Source organism: Chlamydotis macqueenii, chromosome 18 (genome assembly GCF_036417535.1).
Source record: "Chlamydotis macqueenii isolate bChlMac1 chromosome 18, bChlMac1.mat, whole genome shotgun sequence".
NCBI lineage: Eukaryota > Metazoa > Chordata > Aves > Otidiformes > Otididae > Chlamydotis > Chlamydotis macqueenii.
In genome coordinates, this window is record NC_141573.1 from 5,485,100 (window position 1) to 5,503,322 (window position 18,223).

An 18,223-nucleotide genomic window follows, 5' to 3' on the forward strand; every position below is an offset into this window, starting at 1 on the left:
AAACATAAGCTTGTTACTCCAATACGTTTATAATGCTAACATACTGATTATCTGGTAATTATTATTTTTTTTTATTTTTCACCTACACTGCTTCTTACTAAAATGCTCCTGGCTGTCCAGTGAAAATAGATAGGAATGCAGTGACCAACCTCTCCACACGCTTTTGTTTATTGTGGCTGAGGAATCTGTGACAAGGTGGAGGCAAGACAGAAAATCAGAAAACTACAGAATGCAGAACTCTACCTTGTTCACAGAGAAGGCCGAAGGAAAAAAAAAAAAAAAAAAAAAAAAAAAAATCTGTGCTCCTTATCCTCTAGTGGCTTCCATCTGCTTTAGTTTGCCAGTTCAAAGATGTTTTATTTTAGCGTTAAAGGCTCCAATCACAGAGAATTAATTAGTGACACAGCAAGAGAAATACAGTACCTTAGGATCATATAGGTAAGCTCCCTGATAAGGCCTTAAAAATGGTAAGCATGTGCCCCATTACATTTTTTTTTTTTTAAGTCTTATCCAGCTTTTTAAAAAAATATTCCTTTCTATGAATTAATTGCAATTCTACAGTCCTCCAGTACTGACTGCTAACATGATGCTGTCTGTTTGTGATTGGTCAAGAACACGATTATTCCCAATGCTGATTGAATATGCCACGATTTACAGAGTAATTTTGGAGGAATATTTGCATAAGTTAATTTAAAATGCATTTTGTTTACACCTGCAAATCTCAAACTGCTGACGAGAAGACTGGAGACACACCATTTATTCGAAAACTGGAGAAATGGGCCATACCTGGGGAATTCCACACAAATGCCATGTAGGCTAAAAAACAGCGAGATTCATACAAGTATTCTCTTGAGAACATCGTTGTCCTTAATTGGTATAATCCACTTCCAGCTGATTAAAAAGACTCTGGAATACCACATTCTTATTCCAGAAATAGCAGCCTCTGCACACAGGACACTCACCTCCAGGTAATCAGGAATAGCCTGGAATACTTCACTGTACGGCCCAGCTCAAAACCATTTATTTTTTCCTCAGTTTCCCTACTCTCTTGCTCCCCTGATTACTCTCCGTTCCGCAATTCATCCAACTTCTCCTTTCCTTTCTGGATCAACTTCTCTTGTCACCTTCTATTGTGCTATCCACCCACCTCCATCACTGTCATCTCACACTGCTCGCTGACGCATGTGATTGTTAAATATAAGTTTAATTAGAAAGCACGCACCGGTAACAAATTAAAATGACTGTCTAAAATTAGAATTGATCAGAAATTGTCTGAGATTTAAAAAGCAATACTATGACATGATATGCCTTTCTTGCTAAGTAATACCTGACTTTTTTGCGCGGATGATGAAAGTAACGTGCGCAGGGGGCTGGCATGAGAGACACAGAACTACTCTGTGCTGAGCTCATCACACGCTAAGTACAGACCAAAGGAACACTTTTTCCTTTTGAAGCAAGAATTGTAAAAATACATTAACACAAGGTATCATTTTAGCCTGTTACAAACCCCACTGTAACTACACATAGATAAAAGAATTTTATTTACAGCAAAACATGACTTTAAAGCCAGCATATTTTTTAAAATAATGTCAAAAGTTCTTAGAAACGACGATAGATACCGTTATTTCTTTTTTTTATAAATTTGAAGGGAAAAAACCATCCACCTCGTGCCTAAATTAGCATACATTATTTCACCTTAACTGTAAAGGATTCAAACGGAATACCTGCAGCATCACTAATGGAAGACAAAATCTCCATCCTTCGCTCCCCGTTAACGATGTATGTGCTTTATGGCACGAGGTAATAGATCTAGTATGAGACTTACACACATTTTGTACCTCATTTAGATCTCCTTCAGGAGCACCAAGCAATTATTTTTCCTCTTGCAAATTCTCCTTAAAGTACACTTTTAAAAAGCTTCCTATATCATTCTTGGCAATCAGCTTTCTCTGTACTGCTTTCCATTTAAATTATCACACTTGTGCACCATATATGTCTAAGTAACTCTGCTAGCCCTCAGCTTCTCACTCCTACCTACTGAAAAAAAGTGAAAAAATGTGACAACTGAAGGAACTGACAGAAATGCACACCAACCCTCTTAGAGAAGATGAGCACTGATAGCTTCAGCATACCCTGACATTCGAAACAAAGGTCTGATCATTCCTCCCCTCTGCCAGCTTTAATCCAGCTCTCTCAGGATGCTCGTAGCTGTGAAGCCACAGAAAATTTAACTCAGCATTAAGTGCACAGAAGTACACACAACTCCTTTGGTTCAGCTCCATATCGTAACGGTTATTTTACTTTTTGGTACCTGAAATACCGAGACAGCGGCTCCCTGACTGGTGTGCAGTCCCAGTCAGGGAGACATCGAGTCACCCACCTCTGCAGACAAACTGTGCCTGCAAATCAAAAGAAGAGGGAAGGCATCCTCGAGTCTGAGACGCTGATCTGGGATTGAGACCTCGAGGTTCAATTCCTGTCTCACCTTTGTACTCCCTCTGACAGTGAGCAATTTGCTTCTCCATGCTACAAAATTTAGAATTTTTCTCCCCCCCTCATGTCAAAACATCGTACTATAATTAAGGATTAATATAGCAAAATTCTAAGCATTATGTCAACAGAAATTAATAGAGGGACAATTCAGGAAGTATTTACCATCCAGTAAAATTGTTGATTCTGGAGAGTTTTGATTTCAGTCTCCATAGTTACCAAGAGCAAGTACAGCTTGTATGGAAAGAGATACAAAGTCAATTAATTTTTTTCATAGTAGGGTCACATGATGAACTAAACGAGTCCATATATTTTTAAAGGTTTGTTCTTTAATGAAGCCTTCCTTCAGAGATGCTGGAAATTAACCTAACGAGACTGCACTAATCCTGTCAGCTTATCTGCATTTAAAGAAATAATAATATCACTTACTTGTTTTTCATTATTAAAATGTTTTGATTTGAAAGTTAGTACAGACAGTGCCTATTCAAAAGCTGACTCATCTTTTCTCATTAAAGGTAAGTGAATGGAGAGGGAATAAATTGCTTTTCTAGCAGCAACAACGGATTTCTGAAATCTAGGTCACATTAATGAACTGTCTTAAATACAGGCTTTAGACATTGAATTGTCTTCTTCCGTGCTGTGAAACATTAGGAACAACATACATGTTCAATCACAAATAAATTAGCTAGCAACTTGTTCATAATTGATATTCTAAATACATTTTTTAATTTGATCAGGCTATAGGATTATCCCATCCTTATTAGTGTCATCTTTTATCTGGCTTCTCTGCTTGTACATAATTACTCTAATGTTCTGATTCTCAGACATCAAATTAAACAAATGGGGTCTAATTTCTAGGTCCTGTAACAATAGTCACAAGTAAGATCAGTTATGTGAAAACAAAGCCATTCCTTGCTCACGCTCAACAAAATGTGGTTTTAGCCTAAGTAAGGAGAGCTCGGGGATAATTCAGGATTTAAAATCCATTTGTAAACGGACATTTCTTTGAAATGTCACTAGAAACAGGATTAGAATTTTGTAAGAGCTTAACTAACTGGATGAAGTGTTTGAAATAAATAGGGCGTAATTCAATAAAGAAAAAAGCAAAGTACGACCCTAGGTGTGAATAATCAGCTGCACAAAAGCCGGTGCGGTATGTCTAGCTAGCCCTGGGTTCAGCAGAAAAGGCTCTGGCGGTACAGGAAAGCCCAAACTTCACACAAATGAGGAACATGAAGCTATCAGGGAAACGGAACAGCGTTTGGGGACGTAAGAGCTGGTGAGCTGTATCTCTTCAAGCAAAGAAACTTCTTGTGGCGTTTCTGTCTCCCACAGGAAGGTCTCGACTACAGAACTCAACACAACTTTGGTGAATTATAGAGAATTCTGAGAAATACAAGGGGGATGAAATGACTAGAAGACATGCTCTCTAAGGAAAAAATGAGCAAACTGATATAACTTATTTATTTTGGGGAACAGAAAACAGAGTGTAGACATGATATGGTCTTCAAATAGGTTAAAAGCTGCCTCAAAGAGGAAAGTAGCAGGCTGTTTTCAATAACTACAGGGATGAGGACAAGCAGTAATGGGCTTGTCTCCCTTAGTAATTGAGAAGAACTTAGGCCAAAGGAAAAGCTTTCTAATGGCAAAGATAATTAAGGACAGGAAAAGTCAGCCTACAGAAGCCACAAAACAGACTAGACAATGCACCTGTATTAATGTACCTGTAATTCGTGTTGCTGGAGGCGGGCGGATGCACTACCTTACTGCTGGAGGCCCTGTCTCACCACAGCCTTCCTGGTTCCTTGGTGGCCAGTGCTAGCTGTGTGCTAGTTTTGTAAACTTCTGTGTAATTTACACTGCACCTGAACTAACATCCCAATAACAATACTAAAACCAAACCAAAACAACGACAAAAAACGAGAAACACAGCCAAAGGTGAAACAGTGAAAGTTGTTTTGCTGTCTACTACCTTTTAATAAACCAGCCACCCCTGATTTGGCTGCACTGCCCTTATTTATGTTACGTTCTAGGCACTGCTTTTAAGTATTTAACTATGCACTTAAATATTGCCGTTTCAGCAGAGATGGTGCTCAGTGGTCTCATGTTTTTTTTTTTTGAGTCAAGGATCACTACCCACCCTCAAAAATTCTCATTGACTATGACAACAAATCTTGTAATTGAAAAGAATGTAGAAGTGCTAAGGTTCTGCGGACAAGCTGTAAATCAGTTGTAAGTTTTGTGGTTCAGGTGCTGCTGACAAACTGCAGCTTGGAAACCACAGCTATAATTCTAAATTATGTTGAAATACGTGGATAACCACGCATTAAAAATTTAATTCAGATCAAGCACACAGCAGTGAAATATAGCATCAAACATACTGTACCAAAATACAGAAATTACAATTGAAAAAGGCAAGAAGCCAAAACTAGTAAAACCTTTTCAGAAAACACTAACGGAGCCTATGGCTGTCTCTGTTCTTAGGTCTGGGCTTCCTCATTAGCCACTCTCCTTTCCTAACGAAGGCTTCAAGGGGGTAAGACAGCGTAAAGGTGTTACTGTTCCACAGCCAAGGCACCAACATTTTTGTTCAATGAAAACGCACTCCAGAAATATAACACGCAGTAACGATAAACCAGAAACAAAGTATTTTTGTACGTCACTAAAAAACTTGACAGTTATCTAAGAATGCACAGGAATATAATCTGTATTGTAACAGATTCTAGTAATAGTAGGTTACTCTTCTGGAAGAAAAAAAAGCTGCTTTCAGGATCGATATGACACCTAGTCAGAAAAAAAATTATCAAATTCAGGAGACTTTTGTTAAATCCTTGCTTCTTTTTTTTTTTTTCCTTTCCTATGAATGAGTAAGTCAGATGCTTCATGGCTCAAATTCCTTCTTAAAATGAGGATAATCATTTTAATCAAGGTGTACAAATTATGTAAATAAAGCAGATCACATTAGATTTACAGGCTGAAGAACTGACTTGTCTCATGGGTCTAGTGCTCTATTTTTTAACTTAATTTCCATGCACACTCATTTTAATTTCATTTATATTGGAAATACTTTAAATATTGTACACTATTATGTATCTGAAGTGGAACACTTCCTTTCTGTTCCAATTAAACATTTTTAAATTCTTGGACAGATTTTCTCGTTGGAATTACAGTTCTATGAACACTGTCATAATTACAACTCTTCATTCTTATTTACCATGCCGGCAAAATTGGAAATTTAAATGATTTGTAGAATATTCAAAGTCTTGCTGCAAGTAAACAGTTCTGTAGGATAAGCTTTTAAATTCTTGGCTATGTCCTTGTAAAATTGCATTAAATATGCTTGGATTTTTTTCTGAGGATTACAGAAACCATTTTCCCTGTTATGCAACTCTGAATTTTAATTTTTTTGAAAGTACATAAGTTCTTCACCTTTGGGTTTCTTCTCGCGATCTGATTTGCAGTGTATCTAAAGAGCTGCTGATAAGCTTAAGTTTTTTTAATGAGGCGTTCTCATTTTCAGAATGAGGCAAAAATTCAACAATGTCTGTATCACAGAGCAAAAGGGATCCACTTCTCATCTCATGTCTATTTGATATTCGGTATTGGAACCAATTAAAATTAAGTCAAGGGTTATTCTCAGTTTACATCATCGAAGACGTAGAAGGAAAATTACTAACTTTCATGTCAATTCCCAAACTACACTCATGTGTTGCACTAGCGAAGTCTTCAGATCAGTAAAGAAATGCGGCTACTCTGCAATTTAATAAAACAGAATATTAAAATTCCTTGCTACCTTAAGTTTAATTTTTGAACAAACTATCAGTTGGTGTGGTAGCCACTGTTTCTGCACAGTGTCACTCACTCACACTGCGTGGTTGATAGCAGGGACTTTCAATCTGGAGCACACGTTGAACTGGAAGACAACTAATCCTAGCTCCTACAAAGGAGCAGAGCTGGAAACCAGAAAAACGCTGCCCCGCAGAGACCAAATCAACTGATGCAGGCAGGAGCAGCGTGAAGCTCCTGTCTTGCCCTATCTTGTCTTTGCAAGATAAGAGGGAGCAAACAAGAGAGTAACAAAAATCGAAATTCAAGACAAACTGCTCTTGCATAAGGAAAAATGTGTTTTAGAGCATATTTCTTGAGAAGCTGACAACATCTGGAATAATGCCGCGATGCTACACGAGGAATACACGGCCAATATTCTGTGGCAAAAGACAACAGTCCCCATGAGCTCAGAATTGCATGATTCTGCAAGCAGAAGGAGTCACTGATGACCAGGTCATATTCCAAAATGACCAATGTGATTCTGGGATTTATCTTTCTTTAAAAGTGTCAACTCAGAAAAGATTAAACAGTAAAAAGTTCATTTAATAACTTAATATTATTACTGTCTACAAAAATGAAAATCACCCTCCCATTAAGTATTTTTGTTTTGAGGAAAAATTTTTCAACCTTTAGGGACTAGCAAAACTGTGAAATATTCCACTGGATAAAACAGTTGTTAAATTCTCTTTTGGGAAAACTCACTTCTTTTGTTGTTGTTGTTGAAAGTTTCAAAGGAATAATACATTTTCATTTCACCAAATTAATATTTTCTAATGGAAGTACTGTCTCAGAAAATGTTTAACTGACAAACATAACCTCCTTATCTTTAAAACATACAGCATTTATTTTAAGATTTCTTTCTTTTGCTAGTCAAAAACTATTAAAAAGGGGAGCTCTACAGATGTGTACAGGACATACGCTGTAAAATTTAATGGGTCTCTTCTATTTCTGATTTCAGTAATTCACTGAAATATTTACGGCCTTGCCAGAACAATGAATACATGGAGTATTCTCTTTAGTTATCATTATGCTGCTCCTTCCCAAGCAGCTATTCCAGTAAGGAAGAAAAGGCACAGTTCTAGTTTATCAGCTGAAATAATATTAAAGGCATGCAGTCCTCCCAGTGCAGAATTGTCCCCACAAAGATGATCTTGCAGGAAATAATTTTCTCTTTCTGATACTAAAAATATAAAAAGACACAGCAACGTGATTGCAGCAAACGCTAGCAATCAGACAATACTCTTGGGGTCAACAGAGGACTCATATTTTGATACTCAGCCTCTGCAAAATGCATATTTAATATCACTAGCCTAATTAACAAAAGTCAAGTTAGCCAGGGTTTGCTACCCGTGTTACAATTTCATCTGGATTCTGATGTACAGACATAAACCAAACAGGCAGCGAGGGGGGGGAACAGCCCAGGCTTACATGTCAACTTTTTCAGAATTCTGATGAACTACAGCCAATTATCTGTGCAAATTTATAGCACTGTTGTATCTTTAATTTCAAGAACAAAATAGTCATAATGTATATGGCATTAATTCTGTTGTAATAAACAAACACACCAGTGCTGCAACAAATAAATAAAAGAAATAAGAGTATTTAAAAAATATTAGCTCTTCTCAAAAAAGCAAAATTGTTATTTGTGAAGACTTGCTACTCTCCCTTATAAATTTGTTCTACCCACACTGGCAAAAGAATGGGAGGAGACAACTAACACTTTGCTGAATATGGAATGGTTTTGGCAATTGACCATAATATGGGAAATATAATTTTTTAACAAAAAACCTAAGCTGATGAAGTGGACAGATTCCATATTTCAGCTCTGAATACCTGAGATGTAAGACTCTGTGGTCCAAAAATCAAAAGCAACTTAACTATCAAGAGAAGGACCAGCAGTTTCCATTTGCCTTCTTTTTACAGTCAGCAAACAAGGAAAAGGAACACAAAAACCAAGCAACTAAACTTCTGCCTGTGGGATCCTCATCATCAAATGTACAGTGACTACTGTTGCTAGCAAGATCAGTATCAGTAAGGTACGCAGGACTTTTGGAAGCCATAGTAGTTCATTTTAGTGAACTTCAGCATGATTGCCATGTGTCAGATCCCAGGCTGACAACAGATTAAAGGAACACGATGGGAAAAAACAGTTCAAGGTGCTCTGCTTGAGTGCCTGCTGAGCAGAGAAGCAGGCTTCATAGCACTTAATAGATACTGATGACTGGGATTATATCAACAAGAGCAGGATTGTATTATTTTGATCGAAATTTCAGAGGCAGAGTGAGGAAATTAGCAGACAAAATACTTGAAAGCTGCATTATGCTAGTGCACATTTCAAAATGCCGATTGCCTGCCCTTTTATGAAGGGATAAGTATGTTCCAGGATTAATCAGATTTTGGCTGTTACCAGTACCAAGTGTATTTCTTTTCTAATTTTATAATAGAAAAGAAGAAAATACTTTCTGAATTCTTTTTAGCATCATTTTGCACCATATGGTCTACTAAGTGCAGCAAGCAACTACTTTTAAATGCTCCGGTTCCTTCACTGAGGCATTATTATCCTTTGTACGATAAAAGTAATTTTATGTCTTCGGGAGATGCTTGTATTCTACAAAGCAGAAAGGCCTCTCAACTTAGGTTTCTAAAAGTAGCTTACAGTCTTTCAAGAAGATGAAGGATGAATCTTTCAAGGGATGAGCTTGATTACTCTGTTTATTGCTTTCTTATTTGCATTTCTGGATCTTGAGGATCCTGTAGTAGTAAACACTGGAAAACAAGCTGTGCTGGTTTTTAAAAGAGTCCTCACTTGAAGAATCGCCAAATTGACTTCACATAGGTGTCATTCAACCTACAAAGCTGAAAACTGATCTGCAGCATTATCACAAGGCAATATGTACTTGGAGATTTTCAGGAATACACTGAACTTCTTTAAATCTCTTCCCTCAGGTAAAATGTCATGCTACTACAGAGGAAGAGGACAGTTTGTGTGCCGAATTCATAAATATGTCATTTTGACCTGGTTGTCAAGGATGACAACCTGATCTAGTCGGGGATGTCCCTGCTCCTTGCAGGGGGGTTGGACTAGATGACCTTTGAGGTCCCTTCCAACCCTAACCATTCTATGATTCTATGATCTTTAACAAGGGAAGCAGTCCCTTCCAGTTTTGGAAGAACACTCTACAACTTCGTCTTTGCACCTAGACTTTGTTTCACATGTATTGTAAATGAATCCAAAAGGTATTTTGGTTAGGGTTCCTTTACTTCATGTTGTACGAAATGAAGCAATTAATGAAAGAGAAGTTCTATTTAGAAGGTAAAATATATCATGCTGGTTGCCCAACTATACATTTTTATCCACTTAGCTATCTCAGAAATATTAACGGCAATTCTCTAAGAATTCATTAACAAATTCCAACCCAAACCATTCTATGATTCTATCAAATTATTATCTGGTGGACATCTTTCTGGAAAAAAGGAAAACTTGCAGTCTGCAATGCAATGTCTATTACACCTTCTTCTTCGATAGATGATATTTATGAAATATTACATACACAAGAGGCCCCTTTTTATGACAGCCTATCTGCAAGTAAACAGTACCACATGGGAAACATCTGCATAGAGGACTGCAGACAGAATGCTATTAAATAGTTACTCTGCTTTAACTATTTATTTTTTTAGAGAGAGAGAAAGCAAGTGAGGTTTAAAGCTTTAATCTCATACACAAGCTTGTCAGAGCCCAAATCTATCTGTAATACTCTCCAAATCAGAACGAACTCAGAAGGATGACGTTCAATCTTTAAATCCTTCTCTGCAGGCTATTTTTAACTCTCAGGTTCATAAAATGGATCCCTGCCGTGGCTCCAGAGCTTTCTAACATGCATCCTACCTATTACATTTGGCACAACCACATATTAGAATTCAGCTGCATTTGGAACTGGAAGTTTTCCTTGCACGATTTTCTGTGTAGCCTGACAGAAACAACTCAGTGTGACAGAACTCTACCACTGTCTATGGTGGAAAACCAATTATCTCCTCTCCTGGCCCTTGTTATTCTTTTCACTTCCACCAGTGACTCAAATTCTGATATTCTGGACACTTCTGAACAACTTTATCTTCTTATTTTGCTTTCTTCTCCATAGGGTGATGTAGTAAATAACTGTGGCATAAATCACGTCAAAATAAGACATTTTTCATATCTTGAAACATTTCCTCAAATACATTTATTCATTCCTTTTCTAAATTAATTCCCAAACAATGTAAAAAGAATATTCAAATTTTTGATACAACAATTACTGCCAACCATAATTCACCAGCTTTCCACAAACTCCAGTAATGAGTCAGGCTGTTTCTGTTTTATTTTTGCAAATCAGTCCATCTAAGCTGGATTAGAACTGACACGTCTGCTCAACTATAGGTAAACATGATCAAAATATACGTTAATTTTGATTATCTGAACTGGGAACCGTATAATAAGCTAGAGGCGTTTCTTACATTTCCAACTGCATGCAGTTTATTACAGGAACCGCTCACGAACTAGTCTAATTTTTACCAATGGGAGCAGATTTCTGTTAGTGACCTGAGGATATACACGTACCTCCAAACGAAACTGCAGGCTACATTCACTCCCCAGAGCAATAAAATCTTCATTAAAATACTTCGATACATGCTCATGTAAAATCAGCAAAATAACATTTTGTAAACATTCTGGTATGAAAATAGAGCATTACAGTCAGGAAATTCTGCTAGGTTTACATGATTCTGGAAATCTTCATGTTCCTCATTTTGGCATTAATTTTCTGCTGTAAGTTTTCCAGGAAAAAACGTACTCTGGAATAACTTTATATTCTAATCATAGTTTGATGAAGGTGCATACTGAACTGACACTGAATCTGCACTGTCCTCTGAATGATTTACTCTGCCAGTTCGCATCCAATTTTAAATAAAAATACCTATCCTATTTGCTAATGAACTGCTACCAGATCTAAAACTCTGAAGGATTTGTTTCCTCAAGGACATTTCCTGACTTCAAAATTCACATTTAAAAATCCTTAACAATAATGCTCTGATTTTCTGAAAATTTGGAGAAATCTTCTGATGCATCCTTTGTATCTTGGAAGAAGGATCTATATCTCTGTGGTTTAACATACTGAGTTATTAAAGCTTATATTCCAAAATCCTGTTGACATAGCCTGCATTCACCACTTCTGTTTAAAGCCCATCAAGGTCAATGGAAATATTCCCCCCAATGAGTTTCAATGAGTTTCAGGTGATGTCTTTTGAGATAAGGAAACCCAAGTCTCTAGAATTCCATATGATGCTTACTTCTGACTTCTTCCTCCTAATGTTTACATCAAGATGATCTTGTACTACAGAAAGTCCTCGTTATATTGTTTTTGGATGAACGATGAATGCTACTAACAGAACCAAATATCTTTTTAATATTAAACTTACGTTTTTCCTTTCATGAGGTGTTTGTTAGATAAAACCCTGTTGATGAACCCAAAAGAAAGACTGAGCAGATGGCAAAGGAAACAGAAGAACAAAAGTAAAAAGAAAAAAAGGAATCCACTGAGAGATCTCTAAATGATCTGCTCTGTGGCAGCAAATCACTGAAGTCTCCAGTACCCTCCATCGGCTTTACTGCACTCTGTAACAGGCAACTAATTTCAGCTTGCATGGAACTTTTCACCTGCCCAGTCAACTCTTCTAGAACAGGCTGAAATGTATTGTGTGTCTCTGATTTATTAAGTCTTTTCAAAAACATCTACCTACTCCCAGGCTGAACCTCAGAAGAATAAATACCTTCTTGATTTACTAAGCCATCATATTCTTCCTAAAAGCTTGTAAAAGTACAGTAAAAGAGGAACAAAACTCCTCCCTTAATATAAATAGAAGGAATTTTCAACTGACAATTAACAAAACAACACATATGCTATTAGAAATAACATATGGAAATACTTGATGCATTTTCCTGGAAGAATATCTATGAGCCAAAAGTATTCCGCGACTTCATTATAATTGAAAACACTGTTTGTTACAAAGATTTATTCAATTTAGTTTTTTTGTTCTTTGTTTCCTCTAGATATTTTCTGTAAAAGTCTCACTATTATTTATTCCACAACTTCCAGTGAATTAGAAAATACACCCAATTCGCTTAAATAAGGCCATTATCGTTACCCCCCTTTGACACTGGTAAAATGCATGCAATAAACTATCCTGGGATACCTGCTTAAAGGTTAGGAGGAAATGCACTTACTATTTTAAGGGCATTACTAGGGAAAACCACTCGCAACTCTAGACAGACACTAGTTTCTCCTCATTCTGCATTCTATAACAGTCCTAGGAAGTACTGACTAAATCTTCAGCAGTCAGAATTAAGGCAGCTCTGTAATCTTGGAATGAAATGAAAAAATAATACTGGAACAAACTCTATTGGGTGTAGGACACAACAGAAAAGCAGTCAAATCGCCATATGAAAACAGTCCAATTGCAGGAGAAGGTTCTGACTGTAGGTAGGGTTAAGTTTAGGTTATGGTAAAGGTTAGGGTTAGAAAAACAGCAGGGATAGCCCTTAGCAGCAGCAGCCCTTCTCTATTTGTAGGTCTTCCACTGTTCTGAAAGACACTGAACCCTGGATCCCTTACCTATACCATAGTCCTAACCCAATCCCAGAACCTCTACTCAGGATCCTTTTTTAAACATTTGGGAAAAAAACCAACAAACCCCACATGATGACTACTGAAACACACTACTGTCAATCAGCAAGCAAGATGCTAAAGCCACCACATTTGATGGAAGAAAGGAAGTATTTACGTGTGCGAATACATGTGGGCATGCACACAAGGACGCACACACTCACTCACAATCTACTTCCAAAATGGCACGGACAGACTTGGCAAGGTCTCTGGCTTCTCCTGCAAGAGCTGTTGTGACAGTAGGTCCAATCCTTCCCAACCGTGCAACAAGTGCTTTAGTAGACAATGCTGCTCTTCTGTCACTAAGAGAACAAAAAATAGTAATGTTTATTTGTATAATTATAAAAGAAATTGTTACTTTTAATAAAGTAAACTTGTGTTTCTAGACTGGCTTTGGTCTCTCTGTATGAACAGAAAAGGTTCATATGACCAAACAGACGAGTTTGCCTCAGAAGCGGGTCTGTCTGTACAATATTGAAAATATATTCAAACAACATTCACGTCTCAAAATCTAGTGTTAAGAACTCAGCGGGTGTCAGAAAAGTAATTTACTTAAAAGTAATTTCCATATTAGCATTTAAGAAGGGACACTGCTTTAGGAGATCCAATTCTTTTCTTCTACGCTGTTAGTGAGTCAGTTTGTCACCTTAGTTTTGCATTTTATACTTCAATCCATTTACTAAAATAAAGGCTACGAACTTTATAAAATATGCAACATCACTCTTGTGCAGCGCCAACCTCACTGAAATAGATTTGATTTCCTTGAGAGCTTTACTGAAAAAGGTGGTGGGACAGGACCAAACAACTTTACTCTTCAATAAATATTAACGGAACACTATCTGGAATATGTAGGCACAATCATGCTGATATTCTGAAGGACCAAAGGCTGCTCTAAATCTTGTTGGGTATTCCTAGGTACCTTTTTAAACAAGAAAAGTAATAAAGCTTAAATGGATATGCCTGTTATCAATTTATTTCTACGCTACTTGATTAATAATGATGCAAAATCACTTGGGCAAATGTAAAAAAAAAACCCCAAAGTAATTATAATCCACTGTTAAGGTTCCTTGTAATTTTAACTAATCCCTAGCACATTATAATTACTTTATGGAAACATCCAGACAACCATAGCTATGTAATTACTAACTGTTTTAATTTAATTCTGAGGTTTTTAATGAAGCTGTATCCTGAAAGCTTAATTTATAATTCATGACATTCCCACTCCTCCAATAAAATGATACTCAGAACCACACAGCAGAAAATGTAGGAAAAATAGCTACAGGACAGTTTTTGAAGACTTGGAAAGAATAGTAGAGTTTTTCAATATTAATATTGCCATTTGAATATTAATAACTATGCTATTTCATTACCTTAAAACTGTCGAGGAAGTAGAGTTATCTGAAAGTATTTCATGCACAACCTGTTGGCCATAGTCAAGAAGTTAACAGTTTATAAATTGACACAGTCAAAAAATCATATAATTTGATGTTCTATTTGGGTGTGGGGGATTTAATTTGTAATTACAGAGTCTGGTCTCTCCCAGCTAGAAGTGTTAAAGTAAACACCAAAATATTATAACCCCTTTAAACAAAATAAAACATAACAACAAGACTTGTTTTTGTTTCATAATATTTCAAAATATTATCAAATACTACTTTTTCTCCCTTTTTCCTCTGGGGAATTTCAGAAATTTATATGAGTTTGTGAAAAAATTAGGTGAAAAAAATAATCTGATCAGCTTCATTTGTTTCGCGTATAACAAAACATAAAGATTAACTAAATTCCTGCATGGATCTGTACACTTATACATCACCTTTATTTCTAGCAATGAAAGGATCTTTGCAAACTACTTTGTAGTCAGTTTACTATGTTTATTCCTCAGAAATATCAACACAAAACTCTTCCAAATAATATATTGCTAGAAATGAAAGGCAAAGTTACCTCAACAAACTGTAGCAATTTTTCAGTAGCCACCTCAAAGGTCTTCCTAGCCGATTCTGATTTCCGCAGCTGGCAGTCAAGCACTGTAACTCTCTTTCTCAAGTCTTGGATGTTATCCTGGAAAAGATATTTTAAGGCTTTTATTCTAATAATTTTCTCCCATGGCTCACATAGCTACACAGTGTGAACTGGAACACATGTCTGAAATATTGCACACACACTCTTTTCTACGTTCCTGAAAGACACAGCTGCTCCTGAGGCAGGTATGCCTCACCTGCTAGCAAACCAGTCCCCAAACCGCAACAGATTTTGGCAAATGATATAAAGGTAAATGAAAATTGGCAGCTAACAGCAGTGAGAGGGCTGAAACTTAAGATAGTTTGAACTGATTCATGAATGGACCAAAAATACCAACCTGATGGGGACAGGATCTCCCAGTAGGGTGGCATAAACAGCCAGTACATGAACAAGCCCAATCCACTAGTTTGCATCTGTGCATCCTTTGGCCAACAGAGTAATTATCCCATATCTTGGAGAAAATTACCCCCTGGGATTTCTCCACGTGCACCTGTATAACCTATTGATCAGTGTTAGGCATCCCTCTGTTCCTCAGCTACAGAGGATGTGAGCCCCATCAGATCAAGTTCTGGAGGCTCAAGGTTTCAGCTTGAGCCCCGGCACTGTTTGTGAGAGGACCACAACTGAAGTCTTCACATGTACATGGGCACGTTTACTTAGCTAAGTTGTCTGCTGAACAGACATCTAGACTAAAATACTCTCCAAAATTTGGGAAATATCACTATAATTAAAAATAAACTTTCACGTCATCTTTTCTGAAAGCCCACTACCTACTATAAAACTCTTACAAAGAACCACCAAACCCCACTTTTTATCTTTCCTTGAAGCAAATGAGTACACACATCTGTTTGTATACACTGTACAAAGCAGCAGAATCACGATCACTCTGAATGTCAGAGAATATGTTGGTTAAAACACCTTTCTTTGGTAATCTCACTGTCCACTACTCGAGAAGGAGCTGGTAAGCCCTCACAGGGACCTCACTCTCTTATATCTAGAAGAGTATACTACAGAGCTGGTACCTACTTGATACTGCTTCTGTTGATTAAGAAATGCAGAGAATCAAATCTCAACTCAAATATTCGAGTGCTCACTCAGAATTTCAGGAATTCAAGCCAGCATCTCAGAAAAAAAAAAATCTCTAAGAAAGCAACCCACACACTCTTAATTTCTTAAAATGTTGATATTTATTCAAGTCCTAGAAAACAAACAGTGCTTCAAAAACGCCTGACATGAAAGATGGGGCTTCTCACCCAGATGCTCAGAAAGACAAACTTCTAGGGTCTGATTCAACTCATCACACACACTCATAATTAGGTGAGAGGAATTCCTCCCCAGGAGCTACGGGTACCTGCTATGCTGCCTCTTTGCAAGCTTGTATAACATAGAGCTCAGCTGACCTTTTAATACCTTGTAATACTGAATTAATTCTCAGGATGAAATAAGGCAACATTTCAGGAGGTTTTCTTCATCAATTCATATGCACATCCATTTTTCATGAGAAAAACAAGGTAAACATACAAATGCCAACCTGCTTGTGCTTGTTCAAACTGTGTGTAAAAAAATGGATTTGCAGTTATGGAGAAAAATTTTAAAGTGCTTCAAATATTTTATTCTTCAGCATGCTTTGAAATGCCTCACTGGAGATTAAGTGGTTTTAATACGAGGCTCAATTTAAGGAAAAAAACATTTTGTCAGGATACTGTTAAATTAAATCTGAATTTACTTAAGAACAGTACTGCACTTTATATTGTTATTATTTGCCTAACAGAAACATAAATGTGAAGGCCATTTTTACATAAATACAAAACCATGCAAACGTATGTTTAGTCTTTAAAGCCGATGTACCCGCAGTCCAGAAACTATCCCATGCTTTAATGCTCGAGATGTGCCATTTTGACCTACGACCCACATAGGCTTCTAGCTCCTATTTTTCCAGCCCACAGCTATCTGGATAAAGGAAGACTCACACACTTCTCATTACCCCCTTCGCTACACATCATTCCAGTTATTGAATAATACAAGACAAACAGTGACCTACTTTAGAAAAGCAGATGAAAAGAAAATGAAAACAAGATACATGACAACAGCAAGGAAACCATGGTAACTACAACAGGCGACTGCTTTGCTTACTTTATTTTGGCCAGAATGATCAGTGAGCTGCGCCTTCAGCTCTACAATTTCAGCTTCTAACAGGCGAATCACTTCTTCATAGTCCATCTCCATTCCACGGGCCTGCCTTTGTGCAGCTTCTGCAAGATGAATCCTACTTCGCAGGGCTCTCGTCTCTTCTACAGCTGCCTTGGCTTCCTATAGATGACAGGATTTAATTGAAAAGTCATGACTCCAGCTAACAAAGAAGTACAGATTTAGTTCAGAAGTACTGCAGCTGGCATTAGGGCTACCTTTTAGTATTTCTGGTCAGGTGGCTCAACCGCTAATTTTTAAGTGCATACCAATAACAACAGGTATTTACAGAGAGAGATTATTTTTCTAATAAATTAAATCATAAATTCTATGATTACTGTAAATCTCAATGAATGAAAGGTTTTGTAGACATGCACCTGATGCTGTTAATCTGCCCCATCACTTCTCTACTACAAAAGTACTTTAATGAGATGTTATTTCATTTTATTATTATTATTGCCTGAATTCAGAATCCATTGAGAGTACACACATCATGTAGATGGACTTCTAATGCAAGCATTCAGTTCACACTGTTCTCAGCATAAGTGCTGGTTTTTATTTTTCTGCCTAGTTCCTGCTCTTATATCGTTATCCTGTACTATCACAGAAGAGTGCTATATAAAATTTATATTAGAAACTGTTAGCTTTTAATTCAGCTAAAGCCATCCCTAGATGCTGTAAAATCTGATTTCGAGAAGGATATTGCTCAGTTCATTTTACTACTGAATCAAAGTTAACTTTGATTTGCAGATTTAGAAAGTCAAACTGAAGGTCTGGACAACAGATGAGTTTACATTAGGAAAAAACAAACAAACTGCTCATCAAAAATGTCGTCATACAGGCTCACTGGCACCAAAACCAGTAAACCATCCTTCCCCTTAGCTTTTTATTAACCTGTGGAAAAATTCACTTCATGTGAATTTTTCTGAATCAGTAAAGTTATAAGCTTTAAATACACAAATTCACAGAGCTATACCTTCCTTGCCTTCCTCAGGTAAGGATAC

The 18,223-nt window shown here is 37.0% G+C and overlaps 1 protein-coding gene across 6 annotated transcripts in view; it reads right to left on the reverse strand.

Annotated features, from left to right (window-relative positions):
- The window catches only part of STXBP4 (syntaxin binding protein 4), a 75,258-nt gene that overhangs the window by 25,585 nt on the left and 31,450 nt on the right, over positions 1 to 18,223 (reverse strand). For 5 of the 6 annotated variants that reach the window (XM_086762104.1, XM_086762105.1, XM_086762106.1 and 2 more), the window contains 4 exons: positions 17,166 to 17,342; positions 14,955 to 15,071; positions 14,384 to 14,433; positions 13,182 to 13,315 (listed from right to left, as the gene is read on the reverse strand). In XM_086762104.1, the coding sequence (XP_086618230.1) occupies positions 13,182 to 13,315; positions 14,384 to 14,433; positions 14,955 to 15,071; positions 17,166 to 17,342 (478 nt within the window). Of the gene's footprint in view, positions 1 to 13,181; positions 13,316 to 14,383; positions 14,434 to 14,954; positions 15,072 to 17,165; positions 17,343 to 18,223 lie in introns of those variants that run through there. The other variant, XM_086762108.1, reaches the window with a different exon arrangement.